At 36.7% G+C, this 15,440-nt stretch overlaps 1 protein-coding gene across 4 annotated transcripts in view; it reads left to right on the forward strand.

The window, feature by feature from the left end:
- Positions 1-15,440, forward strand: part of VEZT (vezatin, adherens junctions transmembrane protein) — an 89,144-nt gene that overhangs the window by 40,688 nt on the left and 33,016 nt on the right. For 2 of the 4 annotated variants that reach the window (XM_023735721.1, XM_023735722.1), the window contains exons 2-4: positions 1,388-1,522; positions 9,318-9,407; positions 13,772-13,947. In XM_023735721.1, the coding sequence (XP_023591489.1) occupies positions 1,388-1,522; positions 9,318-9,407; positions 13,772-13,947 (401 nt within the window). Of the gene's footprint in view, positions 1-1,387; positions 1,523-7,330; positions 7,350-9,317; positions 9,408-13,771; positions 13,948-15,440 lie in introns of those variants that run through there. The other 2 variants (XM_023735724.1, XM_023735723.1) reach the window with 2 other exon arrangements.

Here is a 15,440-nt window from a genome sequence, read left to right on the forward strand (position 1 = left end):
TGGGGGGGAGGTGGCCGGTGTCTGGTTCCAAAACCTGTACTCCTTTTACATGGTTTCTATAAAGTTAAAGAAATTTAATTCTTACTAGGGACTGTTCTAAGTACTTTATATGTATTTAATCCTCTAAAGATTCCTGTGAACTCATTATTTATTACTCCGATATTTGGATGAGACAACTGGAGCACAGAAGGATTAGAAATTGCTATAGGTTATATAGCTAGTAAGAGGCAGAGTTTGGATTTGAACCTATGCACTTTGGCTCCAGAGTCTGCTCTTAACCACCATGGTCTAAGGCTACATTCTCTCATTTGCTGTATGTTTCTATGTGAGCTGCAGCTTATCTAAGGTAAAATTTTTTGAAGAGTTTTAAGTTTATGTACATTGCTGGACATATGGTAAATAATACATATTTGTGCTTCGATGAATTAATAAATATTATGGAATGATAAAATTATAATTAAAAAGCAGAGATGTCACTTTGAGGACTAAGGTATGCCTGACTCAAGTCATGGTGTTTTCAGTCGCCTCGTATGCATGCGAAAGCTGGGCAGTGAATAAGGAAGACCAAAGAAAAATTGATGTATTTGAATTATGGTGTTGGCAAAGAATATTGAATATACCATCTGCCAGAAGAATGAACAAATCTGTCTTGGAAAAAGTATAACCAGAGTGCTCCTTTAGAAAGGATGGCGAGACTTCGCCCCATGTACTTTGGCTGTGTTATCAGGAGGGACCAGTCCCTGGAGAAGTACATCATGCTTGGTAAAGTAGAGGGTCAGTGAAAAAGAGGAAAACCCTACACGAGATGGATTGACATCATGGCTGCAACAATGGTCTCAAACATAGCAACAATTGGTGGTAGGATGGCACAGGACTGGGCGGTGTTTCGTTCTGTTGTACATAGGGTCAACTATGAGTCGGAACTAACAACAACAACACTACTACAGTACAATCATTTTATAATTCTTCTTGGCTTCAAGTAATAACTGTTTTTCGTTGTTGGTCATTTTAGAAGCTGGCTATCCAGCAGGGCTATTTTGAAGCATTCTGCTCTAAGACTACAAAAATTTGGGCAAAGAGATTGCTTAACAAATCTATTTATAATCCCAAATTCGCTTTTTTCTTGCTGGTACTTGCTTAAAAAAAAATCTGTGTTTTATTTAGAGCTTTTCCTTTTTTGGGTTCCTCAGTTGAATTGCTTGTTGATTTATTAATGTTAAATGGCATTGCAACAGGTAATTGAGCTCTTTATGGAAGAAGCCTTAAAGAATTTGGGGATACTGATCATGATAGTAAAGTTTGGTATTGAATTTGGCCTGTAAAACTTTTGAAATAGTAGTGATCTTGAAATTTGCTTTAGTTTCTATATTTTATGTGTCTCTTTCAGAATTCTCCACTTTACCAGTACTTGCAAGATCTGGGACACTCAGATTTTGAAATATGTTCTTCTGTGTCACCAAAAACAGAAAAATGCACAGCGAGAGAGGGGCCACAAAAGACTCCTATGAGAGCCCTGTCAGAAGTAAGGAAGCATGCTAATTCTTTATGGTTTAATCTTTTATTTTTCGCCTTACTGATTTTTAAACTGCCTTTTCCTTTATCCTGTGCAAACCCCGCCCCCCCAAAAAAGACAAAAACCTTATAAGCACCTCATGTCATTCTCTACATTGCTGAGACTTTATTTCTGTCTGTTTCTAAACTGTTTAGATAAACATGAATCTTTGCTAGTTTGGACTGTTTCATGGGTAACTTACATAAAGTGAGGAAATGAATATGGTTGAGGATTAAAATGTATTATTTGCTTAGATAGTGAAGCTATCTGATGGGAACCAGAAAAATATAGTAAAACCTTAATAAGAACCCAACCAATAGGACGCCTCTGTTAACAGAAATTTTTTTTCTTTAAATAATTTTTAAAAGAGAGACACAAATTATAAAAAAAGCAAGTCAGTATTTCTTAAACACACAGTTTGAAGGGTATATGGTAGAGTGGGTATATTTACCTCAATTTCTGATGCCTTTTCTATCTACAATATTATGTACTTTTATACAATAAAGATCTCCTAGTTTATATATAGCATTATGAGGCTAAGGTACTGTTAGAGTCTCCATTAATCATGTTCTATAAAATATATTTACTAAAATAAATTTATGATATTTACTAATAGATTAATTTATATTCTACTAGCCATATTTATAAAATAGGAAAATGTTCCAGTTCATTTCAGAGTTTTAAGCAAAGGAATTTAATAGAAAAAATATGAGTAGATTATGTCATTTCTTGAACATTCTAATTTAATCAGTGATTTTTATAAGACTCCGTTACTATTGGGAGGAGGAGTTTGAAGTTTTCAGTTAGTCCGTTGTGATAGGAAAGTGGGTCTGCAGGAGAATCTTTTCTCCTGGTCTTCTTAGAAAAACTCCTAAAGTATGAGGTAGCCAAGCTGAGCTCATTTGCAATAGCAAAGCAAACAGAATTTTTTTTTTTTCCCCCCCGCTAACACTCAGAAGGTTAGAGTTAGTGGAGTTAGAACTCACATGGATCAGAACCAGTTTTGCTAGTCCTGTCTCCTTACCCTTTTTCCCCCTACCCCTTTCAAATATGAATGTTAATGGGAAGGTTTTTGAAAGCAGTTTTTGAAAGCAGAACCTAAAGATTTATCTAATAAGTTATTTATCTTTTAAAACTATGGTTTGAGATTACTTGGCAACAAAAGACAAAAAACGGGCTACGGATAGTCTTAGGGCAGGACGTGGGCATTGACCTATTTTTTCTTCTTTTTGCAAACTTGGGTTTTGTAGGTATTTAATCTTTTTCATTTGTGAAAAGTATTTTGAAAAACAATAGAAATGTTTTGTTAGTTTACAAATAAATGAAAGTTTAAAACTGGATCGCCTCAGAAATTAAGGAACACTAAAAAGCATAGCCAGAGGATATTTTTAAAAATTCCCACATACCTCAGAAGTTTGCTTAATCTTCATGTTACATTTCTAAGCCAAATTTTTAACTGTATGAGTTATATTTCTCTAAATCTGGATTTTCTCTAAATCTAGGGGCAGCTAAGTCTTACAAAGATTTGTTGAATTATTTTATTCTCAGAGGATATATTTTTGGAACTGCCCCACAAATTTTGTTCATGCGTGAAATATCAATTATTTTCTTTAGAAAACAAATTTTTGTATAGTTCATGATGAAATAGTCATTAGCATTAATTGCCCCCATTTTTTTTGTTTTTCTTCTTAAATGTTATTTTTTAGGTACTCATTGAGTAGTCTCTGCTGGTGTTTCACTCCATGAATATTCAGTATCTATTTCTCTGGTTTGTTTTCCTGTGATTACTGTTAAACGTTCCTTCCTTACAGTTTATCATCAGGCCTCAAGTCTCTGCTTGGTCTGTCTTCCCCAAGTGGTCTCATCCACTATCTTGCCTTCATTAGCCTCTTAATGTCCGTTCTCCAGCTTCCCTAGTTCCAGATGCCTGTTAGATTTTCAACCTGTATGTGCCTCACAAAGCTCAGATTTAACATGTGTAAAACAAAGGGAATCTCCTCCTTCTTTTCCCACCTCCCCCAAAAAAGAAGCAAACAAATATTATACTCTAAATTATCATGCTCTCAGTTATCTTAACATTCCTCATCACTCCCACATTGATTTGGTCACTAAGTGATATATCAAAGTCAGCTTCTATGACTAACCGTTAGTCATTACTTTTTTTTTTTTTTAATTGTGTTTTAGGTGAAAGTTGACAGTGAAAAGTAGTTTTTCGTTAAAAAATTTTGTACACAAATTGTTTTGTGACATTAGTTGCAATCCCCGCAATGTGTCAGCACTCTCCCCCTTTCCTTTGCACCCTGGATTCTCAGTGTCCATTCATCCAGTTTTCCTGTCCCTTCCTGCCTTCTTTTCTTTTGGGCAGGTATTACCCATTTGGTCTCGTATACTTGATTGAACTAAGAAGTGTGTTCCTCGTGTGTTATTGTTTGTTTTATTGGCCTGTCTAATCTTTGGCTGTAAGGTGGACTTCAGGGAGTGGCTTCGGTTCAGAGTTAGCAGGGTGTCTGGGGGTCATAGTCTTGTGAGTTCCTCTGATCTCTGTCAGACCAGTAAGTCTGATCTTTTTTTTTTGTGAATTTGAATTTTGCTCTACATTTTTCTCCCACTCTGCCTGGGACCCTGTATTGTGATCCTGTCACAGTGGTTGGTGGTAGTAGCCAGGCACCATCTAGTTCTTCTGGGCTCAGGCTGGTGGAGGCTGCAGTTCATGTGGTCCATTAGTCCTTTGGACTAATATTTTCCTTGTATCTTTGGTTTTCTTCATTCTCCTTTGCTCCAAACATGATGGGACCAATAGATAGATGGCCGTTTGCAAGCTTTTAAGACCCTAGACACTACTCATGAAAGTAGAATGTATAACATTTTCTTTATGAACTGTGTTATGCTAATTGACCTACATGTCCCCTGAGACCTTGGTCCCCAGCTGTCAGCCCCAGTAACTCAGTCTATGTTGGGGTGAGATGGTATCTCATTGTAGTTTTAATTTGCATTTCTTTAATGGCTAATGAACGCCAGCATGTGTCTGTTAGCTGTCTGAATGTCTTCTTTGGTGAAATGTCGTTTATACCCTTTGCCCATTTTTTATTTAGTTATTTGTTGTTTTGTTGTTGAGGTGTTGAAGTATTCTACAGATTTTAGAGTTTAGACCCTTATCGGATATGTTGTAGCCAAATATTTTTTCCCAGTCTGTAGGTTCTCTTTTTACTCTTTTGATGAAGTCTTTTGATGAGTATATGTGTTTAATTTTTAGGAGCTCCCAGTTAGTCTAGTTTATCTTTTGGTGTTTGTACATTGTTATTTATGGTTGTATTCTCTTTATTAGGGCCCCTAGTGCTGTCCCTGTTTTTTCTTCCATAATCTTTATCATTTAGTCATTAACATTTTTGCTTCCCTAGTTTGGGCCTTTATTATTATTTAGCTGGGCTATTAAAAAAAAATCCTCCTAATCAGACTTCTTCTCTACAGTAATTCCCTGCCAGTGCATTTTTAGCACTATTGACAGTTATTTTTTTAAAATGTTGATTTTTAGTGTTTCACTTTCTTGCATAAAAACCTTTGGTGGCCTCTTACAGCCTACAGGATAAAGTGTGAACTATTATGCCATGTAAGACCAAGGTCCTATCTCATTGTAACTATTTAACTTCATCACTATTTCCTTTTTGCCTCAGATCATATCTGTACCAAACTATGCCACAGTCTCCATGGCATGTGCTTACCTGGCTCTACCTTTGCTCATCCTGTTCCCCTTGCCTGGAGTGTTCTTCCCTCCATTTTTGTTGAGTTCCTAATCATCTTTCACAGCTTAGCTCCAATGTTAGCCCCTCTCCAACTTTGTCTTTTCCGGTGCTTGTCTAGACTTTACATTGCTTTGTAATTATTTATACTGTCTCTTCTACACTACTTTCTTGAAACAGCAGTTATGTGTATTCATCTTTGTTCCTATGACTTGTTGCAGTACCTGGGATATAGTAGTCACCCAATGGATGTTTTTGTTGAATGGGTACCAGAAATACGGTTAAATATATTACCTAGGTTTTGATACCCCATGCGTGTATCAGCTTGTTGTACTGTGGTGGCTTGCATATTGCTGTGATGCAGGAAGCTATGCCACCAGTATTTCAGATACCAGCAGGGTCACCCATGGTGAATAGGTTTCAGCTGAGCTTCCAGACTAAGACAGACTAGGCAGAAGAACCTAGTGGTCTACTTTTGAAAAAAAATTAGCCAGTGAAAACCTTATGAATAGCAGCGGAACATTGTTTGATATAGTGCCAGAGAGAAGCCCCTCAGGTTGGAAGGCACTCAAAATATGACTGGGGAAGAGCTGGCTCCTCACAGTACCTCAAAGTAGAGTTAACCTTAATGACATGGATGGAGTCAAGCTTTAGGGACCTTTGCTGATGTGGCACAACTCAAAATGAGAAGAAACACCTGCAAACATCCACTAATAATAGGAACATGGAATGTACGAAGTAATGAATTTAGGAGAATTGGAAGTTGTCAAAAATGGAACACATAAACATTGATATCCTAGGCATTAGTAAGCTGAAACGGACTGGTATTGGCCATTTTGAATCAGACAATCATATGGTCTACTATGCTGGGAATGACAAATTGAAGCGGGATGGTGTTGCATTCATCGTCAAAAAGAACATTTCAAGATCTCTCCTAAAGTATACCACCGTCAGCAATAGGATAATATCCATACGCCTACAAGGAAGACCAGTTAATACAACTATTATTCAAATTTACGCAGCAAAAGACCTGGAGTTAGAAAACCAAAAGGGAAGAACACACTTAGCATTTCTCAAACTGAAAGAGCTGAAGAAAAAAATTCAAGCCTCAAGTTGCAGTATTGAACAATTCTATGGGGGAAAATATTAAACGACGCAGGAAGCATCAAAAGAAGATGGAAGTAATACACAGAGTCACTGTACCAAAAAGAATTGGTTAACTTTCAACCATTTCAGGAGGTAGCATATGATCAAGAACTGAAGGTACTGAAGGAAGAAATCCAAGCTGTGCACTGATGGCATTGGTGAAAAACAAGGCTCCAGGAATTGACAGAATGCCAACTGAGTTGTTCCAACAAACAAATGCATCACTTAAAGTGCTCACTCATCTATGCTAAGAAATTTGGAAGACAGCTACCTAGCAAACCGACTGGAAGAGATCCATATTTGTGCTCATTCCAAAGAAAGGTGATCCAGCAGAGTGCAGAAATTATCAAACAATATCATTAATATATCACAAACAAGTAAAATTTTGCTAAAGATCATTCAGAACCGGTTACAGTAATACATCAACAGGTGTGATTGTTAAGGGTATGTGTCAACTTGGCTGGACCATGATTCTCTGTGGTTTGGCAGTTATGGTGTAGTTCGGCAGTTGTATGGTGATGTGATCACTTCCATGATAAGATTTGATATAATGCAGTCACCTCCATGATGGGACCTATTGTGAGTAATCAGTCAGTTGAAATGGCATTAACTTGGGGGTGTGGCCTGCATTGAATATATAAGTGGACTTTCTGGCAAGACTCATGGGCTTTTGCTCGCTCTAGATCCTGCAGCTGGCTCCTGTTTGTCTGACCTCCAGTTCTTGGCACTTGAGCTAGCAGCTTACCTGCTATCTTGCTTGCCAGTCTTGGGATTCGTCAGTCTTTGCAGCCTGTGAGCAAGAGCCTGCTGTCAGACATGCTGATCTTGGGTTCGCCAGCCCCTGCGACTACGTGAATCAGGAGAATCCTCTATCCTGACCCACGGACTTAGGACATTCCAGCCTTTACAACCATGTGAGCCATTTCCTTGATAGAAATCTCTATATAGAGATATTTATATGCTTTACTGGTTTTGCTTCTCTAGAGAACCCAGCCTGAGACGACAGGGAACTGCCAGAAATTCAAGCCAGATTCAGAAGAGGACATGGAACGAGGGATATCATTGCTGATGTCAGATGGATCATGGCTGAAAGCAGAGAATACCAAAAAGATGTTTACTTGTGTTTTATTGACTATGCAAAGGCATTCGACTGTGTGGATCATAACAAATTATGGATAACATTGCGAAGAATGGGAATTCCACAACACTAAATTGTGCTCATGAGGAACCTGTACCTAGAGCAGGAGGCAGTTGTTAGAACAGAACAAGGAGATATTGTGTGGTTTAAAGTCAAGAAAGGTGTGTGTCAGGGTTGTATCCTTTCACTATACTTATTCAATCCATATGCTAAGCAAATAATCCAAGAAGCTGCACTATATGAAGAAAAACATGGCATCAGGATTGGAGAAAGTCTCATTAACAGCCTGAGATAGGCAGGTGACACAATCTGGCTTGCTGAAAGCGAAGAGGACTTGAAGCACTTACTAATGAAGATCAAAGACTACAGCCTCCAGTATGGATTATACCTCAACATAAAGAAAACAAAAATCCTTACAACTGGGCCAATAAGCAACATCATGAGAAACGGAGAAAAGATGGAAGTTGTCAAGGATTTCATTTTATTTGGATCCACAATCAACGCCCATGGTAGCACCAGTCAAGAAATCAAACAACACATTGCATTGGGCAAATCTGCTGCAAAAGACCTCTTTAAAGTGTTAAAAAGTTAAAGATGTTACTTTAAGGACTAAGGTGTGCATGACCCAAGCCATGGTGTTTTCAGTCACCTCACATGCGTGCAAAACCTGGACAATGAATAAGGAAGACCAAAGAAGAGTTGATGGCTTTGAGTTGTGGTGATAGTGAAGAATACTGAATATACTATGGGCTTGCCAAAAGAGCAAACCTGTCTTGGAAGAAGTACAGCCAGAATGCTCCTTAGAAGTGAGGATGACAAGACTTCGTTTCACATACTTTGGACATGTTATCAAGAGGGACCAGTCCCTGGAGAAGGACATCATGCTTGGTAAAGTGGAGGGTCAGTGAAAAAGAGGAAGACCCTCAACAAGATGGATTGACACTGTTGCTGCAATAGTGGGCTCAAGCATAACAATGATTTTGTGGATGGCGTGGGACCGGGTGGTGTTTCATTCTGTTGTACACAGGGTCACTATGAGTCGGAACCAACTCGATAGCACTTAACATCAACATAACAACAGGTTTTTGTGAATTTTATCTTAACTATTTAGTAACCTTAACCAATGCGTATCCATTGCAGATAGTTGAAAATTAGGAAAAAATGACAAATTAATACATTATAAAATCTCCATCTCACTTGCATGCTCAGAGAATGGGCTATTAAGGTAAATTTAAATTTTGGTTGATTGAATGATAATAATGTAACTTTTGTTTCAATACATGAACGTTTTTCTAAAATGGATTAAAATATCTTTCTGCCTTAGTGTTGTGGAATGAAATGTTCTTAGTATTTGAGAACTTGGAACACCCAATGGTTTTTTACTCTCAAATAAATGCCATCATTACATTGACATAGATAACATATAGAGTTCCCAAGATAAATGGGGTGCATCACGGTGACTCTGGCTGCTCTTTAGAAATCAGATTTCCAGACCTTATCCCGAGCCTACTAAAATCAGACTCTTTAGTTTGGGGACCCAGGAATGTGTTTCTAATTAAAATCTCCAGGTGATTCTGATGTACAACTAGATTTGGGAACTAATAAAAAGGCTGAGACATACTGGCACAGTACATAACCTGGATGATTTTTTTTTTTTTCTGATAAAAATTCTGATTTATTTCAAGTTTTCCTCCTTTTTGGGTGTGGTTTAATAATCCCACATAATGTTATTCATCTCCTTCAGCAAGGCATCCTGTTGAAAGTGGCTGAAACAATCAAAAGTTGGATTTCATTTTCTCAATGCAGTAAGAAAGATGACTTACTTCATAAATTGGTAAGTGTGCACTTTACATGTTTTTGTCATTTTTCAGGGCTTCACTATTAGTGAGAGAGTTGATGAACCAGAATTTGTTTTGCTACTGATTTGGGCATTTAGAAATTCTGCAATAACTAGGGAACTTTTCCCTAATCTTATGAAATACACCTTTTAATTTGGGTTCTTTAGTATTGTTCATAGTTCTTACAAGAGGTTATTAACCACTTAGAATGGAATATTCTTGTAGTTATTTGTTGGATTACTGATTTATTTGTTAAATTGCTTTTTTATATTACTGATTTATTGCTACCATCTTCCTCCATTGACAAGTATTGTTCTCAACAGGGAGGGAAATAGATTAGTTGGATCTTCTCCCTTTTCACGCCGGAACTTGACTGTCTGCATCCTTAACCCACAGCCTATGATTGACTGGAGGGCAACTGGTTACTGGTTCTGCTTACAGAATTGGGGCAAAATCAGAAGTGGCTTCTCTGTAATTTATTCATTTTGTTAATTTACCATTCTCTGACAACTTAGTATGTGAAATTTAGTCCTGTGAGACTGATAAATCATAGAATTTCCCAAAGACTTGAATAGTCAACATTGAGGGTCTTAGTGATTCCTGTGAGGCTTTCTGATTTTCCTACTCTCTGCTGTAAAATATTTGTTTTTTGACTCCTGACCCCTGTCCTAATGATAAAAAATCCAGTTAGTATAGCTAAGAAATTCAGGTTATAAGTTCTCATGGCTCCCAAAGGCGTAGGCTCCCAGAAGACCTAATCAGGTTACAAGTAAGTAGGGTTCATGATTCTGAGCTGGCCTATGATCTTAGGATGATAATTATTATTGTTATAAATTAACATTTGTAAAGTGATCATTTACAAAGTGCTTTCACATTCTAATTTGGAAATTTAAACAACACGATAAGGTTTAGTGCATAAAGTAAAATGTGCACTCATAAAATACATGAGAAAGTCCCAGCTTCAGATAGTTCATTTTGTTTTAGGAATGCTTATTGTGTCAGTACTGCTAGAAAGTGATAGAACTATAATTTGAACCCAGATCTCCTGGTGCCAGATCCCTCTTTCCTTTATAACACACTATTCTAGCTTGAGTATTATTAGTTTTTGACTGACTAAAATTACTTTTTTTAGCAATCCATATTGGCAAGTTCTGTGTTCAGGGTTTTATCTTTGGTAAAGGGTGTATTAAGAAGGTCAGTGAAGTATCTTGCCATCTAGATAGAATATCATCTCTGTGCAGGTGAAGCCATCCTCATTCTTCAATGATACTACAACTATGGTAAGGTATATGGATCCATATACATTTTTCTGTGGTTGAATGGTAGTCTGCATACTCTTGATATTTTCATTCTTGGTTCTTTGCCATTGGCAACATGCTTCATATCATGTTTCACTATAAAGTGCCAGCTTCTTTATGCATCCCGTTTGTGCCTATATTATGGAGAACTGTAGGAAGTACGTACCTAAGAAATAGCTTGTTAGTAATGGAACAAGGAATTGCCCATTTGGCTTCTGGGGTGAGATTGATTAACTTCTTTCCCTTGATTATGACATATTTACAGTTTCGTTAGCTATACAAATCTTAGGAGCCCTACTGGTGCAGTGGTTAAAGAACTAGACTGCTAACCAAAAGATCAGCAGTTTGAACCCATCAGCCTCAGAAAGATGTGGCAGTCTGCTTCCATAAAGATTTACAGCCTTAGAAACCCTGTGAGGCAGTTCTACTTGGAATCAACTCAATGGCAGTGGGTTTGGTTTTTCTGGTTATGTACAAATATTGAAATAGGCCTTCTTTCCGTATATAAAAATACTGTCAGTTGCCCCATGGAATCTGAAGATCTTACCATTGTTCATTTTTATTAGGGTAGTATTTTTCTTAAAGATTTTTAAAAATCAGAAAAATAGCACTTTTTAGCCTATAAAGTGCTTTCACATATGTTATCTCATTTGATGCTCATTTCAACTTTATTAAATAGCACCATAGTATTAAAGTGTTACAAGATCACTGAAGTATATTGGCACACGCAAAAGTCTCCTTCTCCATCCCTAGGGCTAAAAATAGAAATCTCTCTATTGTCTTGCTGTGCTTTGTCTTATCCTTTTCATTCTATCCAGGCAGATCTTCCTAAACTACTTTCTTATCATGCCACTTCCCTATTCAGATTCTAAAATGATTCCCATTATCCATGAAATCAAGTCCAAATTCAACATTAAAGAATCTGCATAAGTTGGCCCTAACCTACCATTTCCAACCTTATCTACCAGTATTTTCATTTTTTTTCTCTATTCATTGGAATCTTTACCATAACAATCTTAGCTTTTCCTCAGGCCCTTTCCCAGAAACTCCAGTCTATTGGATATGTTGTGTTCTGTATCAATCCAGTAATAATTATCTATGCTATGTTCTGTAAGTTTTTGTATTATATTCAATGTGTGCTTTTCTTTATTGTGTTTTAATTACTTCATGTGTAGTAACAGCACTAACTGCTAACACTTGTATAATGCTTACTATGTGCCAGATGGTCTTCTTATTATTTTACAGGTATTGACTTATTTAATCCTCACAACAGCCCTGTGAGGTAGGTACTAGTATTACCCCAATTTTGCAGATGAGGAAACTGGCACAGAGAAGTTACTAACTTTCTCACTCATAGTAAGTTGTAGAGCTAGGATATAAAACTAGGTAATATCTAAGTCTTGGCACTCTAAAACTTGTTGAGGGTAAGCCACAGTTCACATAGTACACCTCCCACAGGATAGAGCTTCCAACTATTTAGATAATACTTACTAATATTTCATCTCATAGTGACTCATCGCTGTGAGTTGGAATTGATTCGACGACCATGGGTTTGGTTTTACTAATATTTAAATCGATCAGAAATAGCGCCTTTAATTTTCTTCATTTGTAGACACTTGGACCTGGGCTTCACAGCACCAGTACAGCTATTGTGACATGTTTCTTAATTTTGTTTGTGTCTATTTTCCTGATAGTGTGATTGCTGTGTACAACACAGTTTCCATATTTTCTACAGAAATGTGATCAGTTCCTATTTTTATAATTAAAGAATAATATATAATTTTACAGTTTATCCTTAAGAAAGAAACTTAATTCGTTAATTTAATCTCATTCAACTCAACAGTTACAATTATCAGAATATAGTTCACGTTCTTCCTTTGTAGAGGCACTCTCATACAGATGACACTACTTTAGATATTTGGAGCATCTTGATCCCTTTCAAGTTCCTTTGTACTTATAGATGATATACAGGGAAGCAGAATCAGTCAACTAATAAAGACTTACTTAGGATTTGAAATCAGAGTTGTGGGAAGTTACTTTCTGTCTTTGGGCTTCGGTTTTCTCCTGCATAAAATGGAGAGGAGGGTGATAATGTACATCACAGGGTTACTGTGAGAATTAAACTACCTGTTCTAACACTGCTACTTCATCTCTTACCTCTCTACCACATGCACTCTGCACATAGCTAATATCAGATGGCTTGCAGCTCCCCAAACTAGAAAGATTTTTATTCTACCCCATCCCACTCTCCTAACTCTTTCATCTGGTCAGTTCTTGTTCTTCCTTTAAGACTCAGCTCAGGCATCACCCCTACTTTCTCTGACTTCATCACAAGTTTGGTTCCTCTATACCATTTCACAGTGTCCTTTGTATATCAAATTGCACTGCTTTGCACATTATTTTGTAACTGTTACTTTTCAGTCTTCTCCATTAGACTATGAACTCTTTGAGAGTAGGTACTTATATGTCTTGTTCGTTTTTTGTGTCTTCAGTGTCAAGCATGGTGCCTGACATGTAGAAGATATTCATTGATAGATGGATAGAAGGAAGAAGGGAGGAATGAGCTGGTATATGTGAAAGCATTTTGTAAACTACAGAGTGCTATGCAAATGTTAGTGTGATTTTTCATTACATTCCTTAATGATGTATTTTTAATATCTGAAGGTCCATTCTTAGAAGGCCTTGATCCTGCTGATATAATTATTAGATATGGGCTATATTGTTACAGTTACACATCTTTCAGTGTTACACTAATATATTTTCCATGTTGTGTTATGGCAATTTAATTAATCAGGTTTATTAATTTGTGATTACTTGACATTTCTTTATTGAAAATTTGTATTTCACATCTGATGGCCTGATGATGTCCACCTCAGTGTTTTTGTTTCACAAGTACAATGAAACTAAAATCCCACACTGAAGATAGATTAGACTGTTGTTTCTTCTACATGGAGTCTGAGTTAAAAATAAACACCTAAATTTTGTTAGTAAATTAGGAGTTTAGCATTTAATACAAAATTATATATGTATTCATTCCTCTCTTGTGGTCCTTTAATGGCAAGGATATTGGATTCCGACTCGACTCACTACATACCATCCTGCAACAGGAAGTCCTGTTACAAGAGGATGTGGAGCTGATTGAGCTACTTGATCCCAGTATCCTGTCTGCAGGGCAACCTCAACAACAGGAAAATGGACACCTTCCAACACTTCACTCCCTGGCAACCCCTGATATTTGGTACTGTCCAGAAAACATCTATCCTTTGACTGTTTACGTATAAAGAATTAGCAGAGGAAATTCATCATCATGCTGTCCATTATAAAGGCATTATTACCATTCCATACATTCTAATGTTACAGTTAATGTAATGATATATCGGAGGTTAAAAAGATACCTTTCTAAGGTAAATGCAATTTAAAGTGAAGCTAGAAAAATCCAATTGATTATCATATGCTTCCAAATGAGTATAATTAGTTCTGTGCTTAAAAATAAAAAACCATTACCGTCAAGTCGATTCCGACTCGTAGTGACCTTATAGGACAGCGTAGAACTGCCCCATAGGGTTTCCAAGGAGCAGCTGGTGGATTCAAACTGCAGACGTTTTGGTTAGCAGCTGAAGCTCTTAACCACTGCTCCTCTGTGCTTAGCTACCCAAAAAGCAAGTATAACATGTACCAAAAAGAATCTCTCTCACCCATATACCCATGTACATGTGTATATGCAAACCTAGCCAGTTCTTTATGTTTCTCTTTAATTAAGAGATTATATCATAACCACCTTGTAGAGTTACCAAGCATAGGCTACAATACGGAGGTAAAAGTCAACTCTTGGCTGAGTTGGTTAAGAGGAGTTCATAGGGAACATAGTTTGGCTATTCAAACTATCCTGAAACTTTTCAACCACTCAAAGTATTAGGGTCTAATACCCAGGCCATAATCTGTAAAAAAGAAAAAAAAGAGTGAGTAGTAAAAAGGGATTTTATATGTACAAAACTGTTAGTGTCCTCCCCTATTAAAGTGTGATCTTATTAAATTTGACAGAGAAGGGAAGAATGAATCAATGAATGAATTAAATCACTTCATGAACTGTTCAAGTTAACAGGCAGTTACATTCCTTGGCCTCAGTGTCCTGAATTTATCTCTTTTCTGTGACACTGACAAATGCCTCATATTGCAATAGACAGAAAGTATAATGTTTTCCAGATCTATAGTCACTCAAATATCATCCATCATGAGACAATAGAGCATCTTATCCTTCAAAAATATAAGAATTCAAGGAGCTGCTGGAAGAAACTGTAGAGTTTAAGAGTTTGCTACTTTACTTTCAAGTTGTCTTTACTCAAAAATGTGATTAAGCAACTAGGAAGAACAAGAACTGACCAGATGAAAGAGTTAGGAGAGTGGGATGGGGTAGAATAAACATGTCCATATCAAAGACTGCAGTATGTGTTTTCCAAATTAGTGGGTAGAATAATCCGTGATGATTATTTAAAATTAGATGCCTTTATTCAAAACAATTATTCGGTATATCTTATTTCTAATTGGAAAAACATTTACATTTTCTTGAGAAATTATGTGTTTCTGTGTTAACAAAATCTGATTTTAGAAAAAAGGATATTTTCCCCAAAGTAGTATTTTTGCTTTTAAATCTGTAAAGTTGGATTTTAAAATATGTAATTTGCTTTTTGAGTAAAGATACCACATCTTAAAAAAAAAAAAAAATGGTTATAG

This window comes from Trichechus manatus, unplaced genomic scaffold, assembly GCF_000243295.1.
Source record: "Trichechus manatus latirostris isolate Lorelei unplaced genomic scaffold, TriManLat1.0 scaffold00081, whole genome shotgun sequence".
Taxonomy (NCBI): domain Eukaryota; kingdom Metazoa; phylum Chordata; class Mammalia; order Sirenia; family Trichechidae; genus Trichechus; species Trichechus manatus.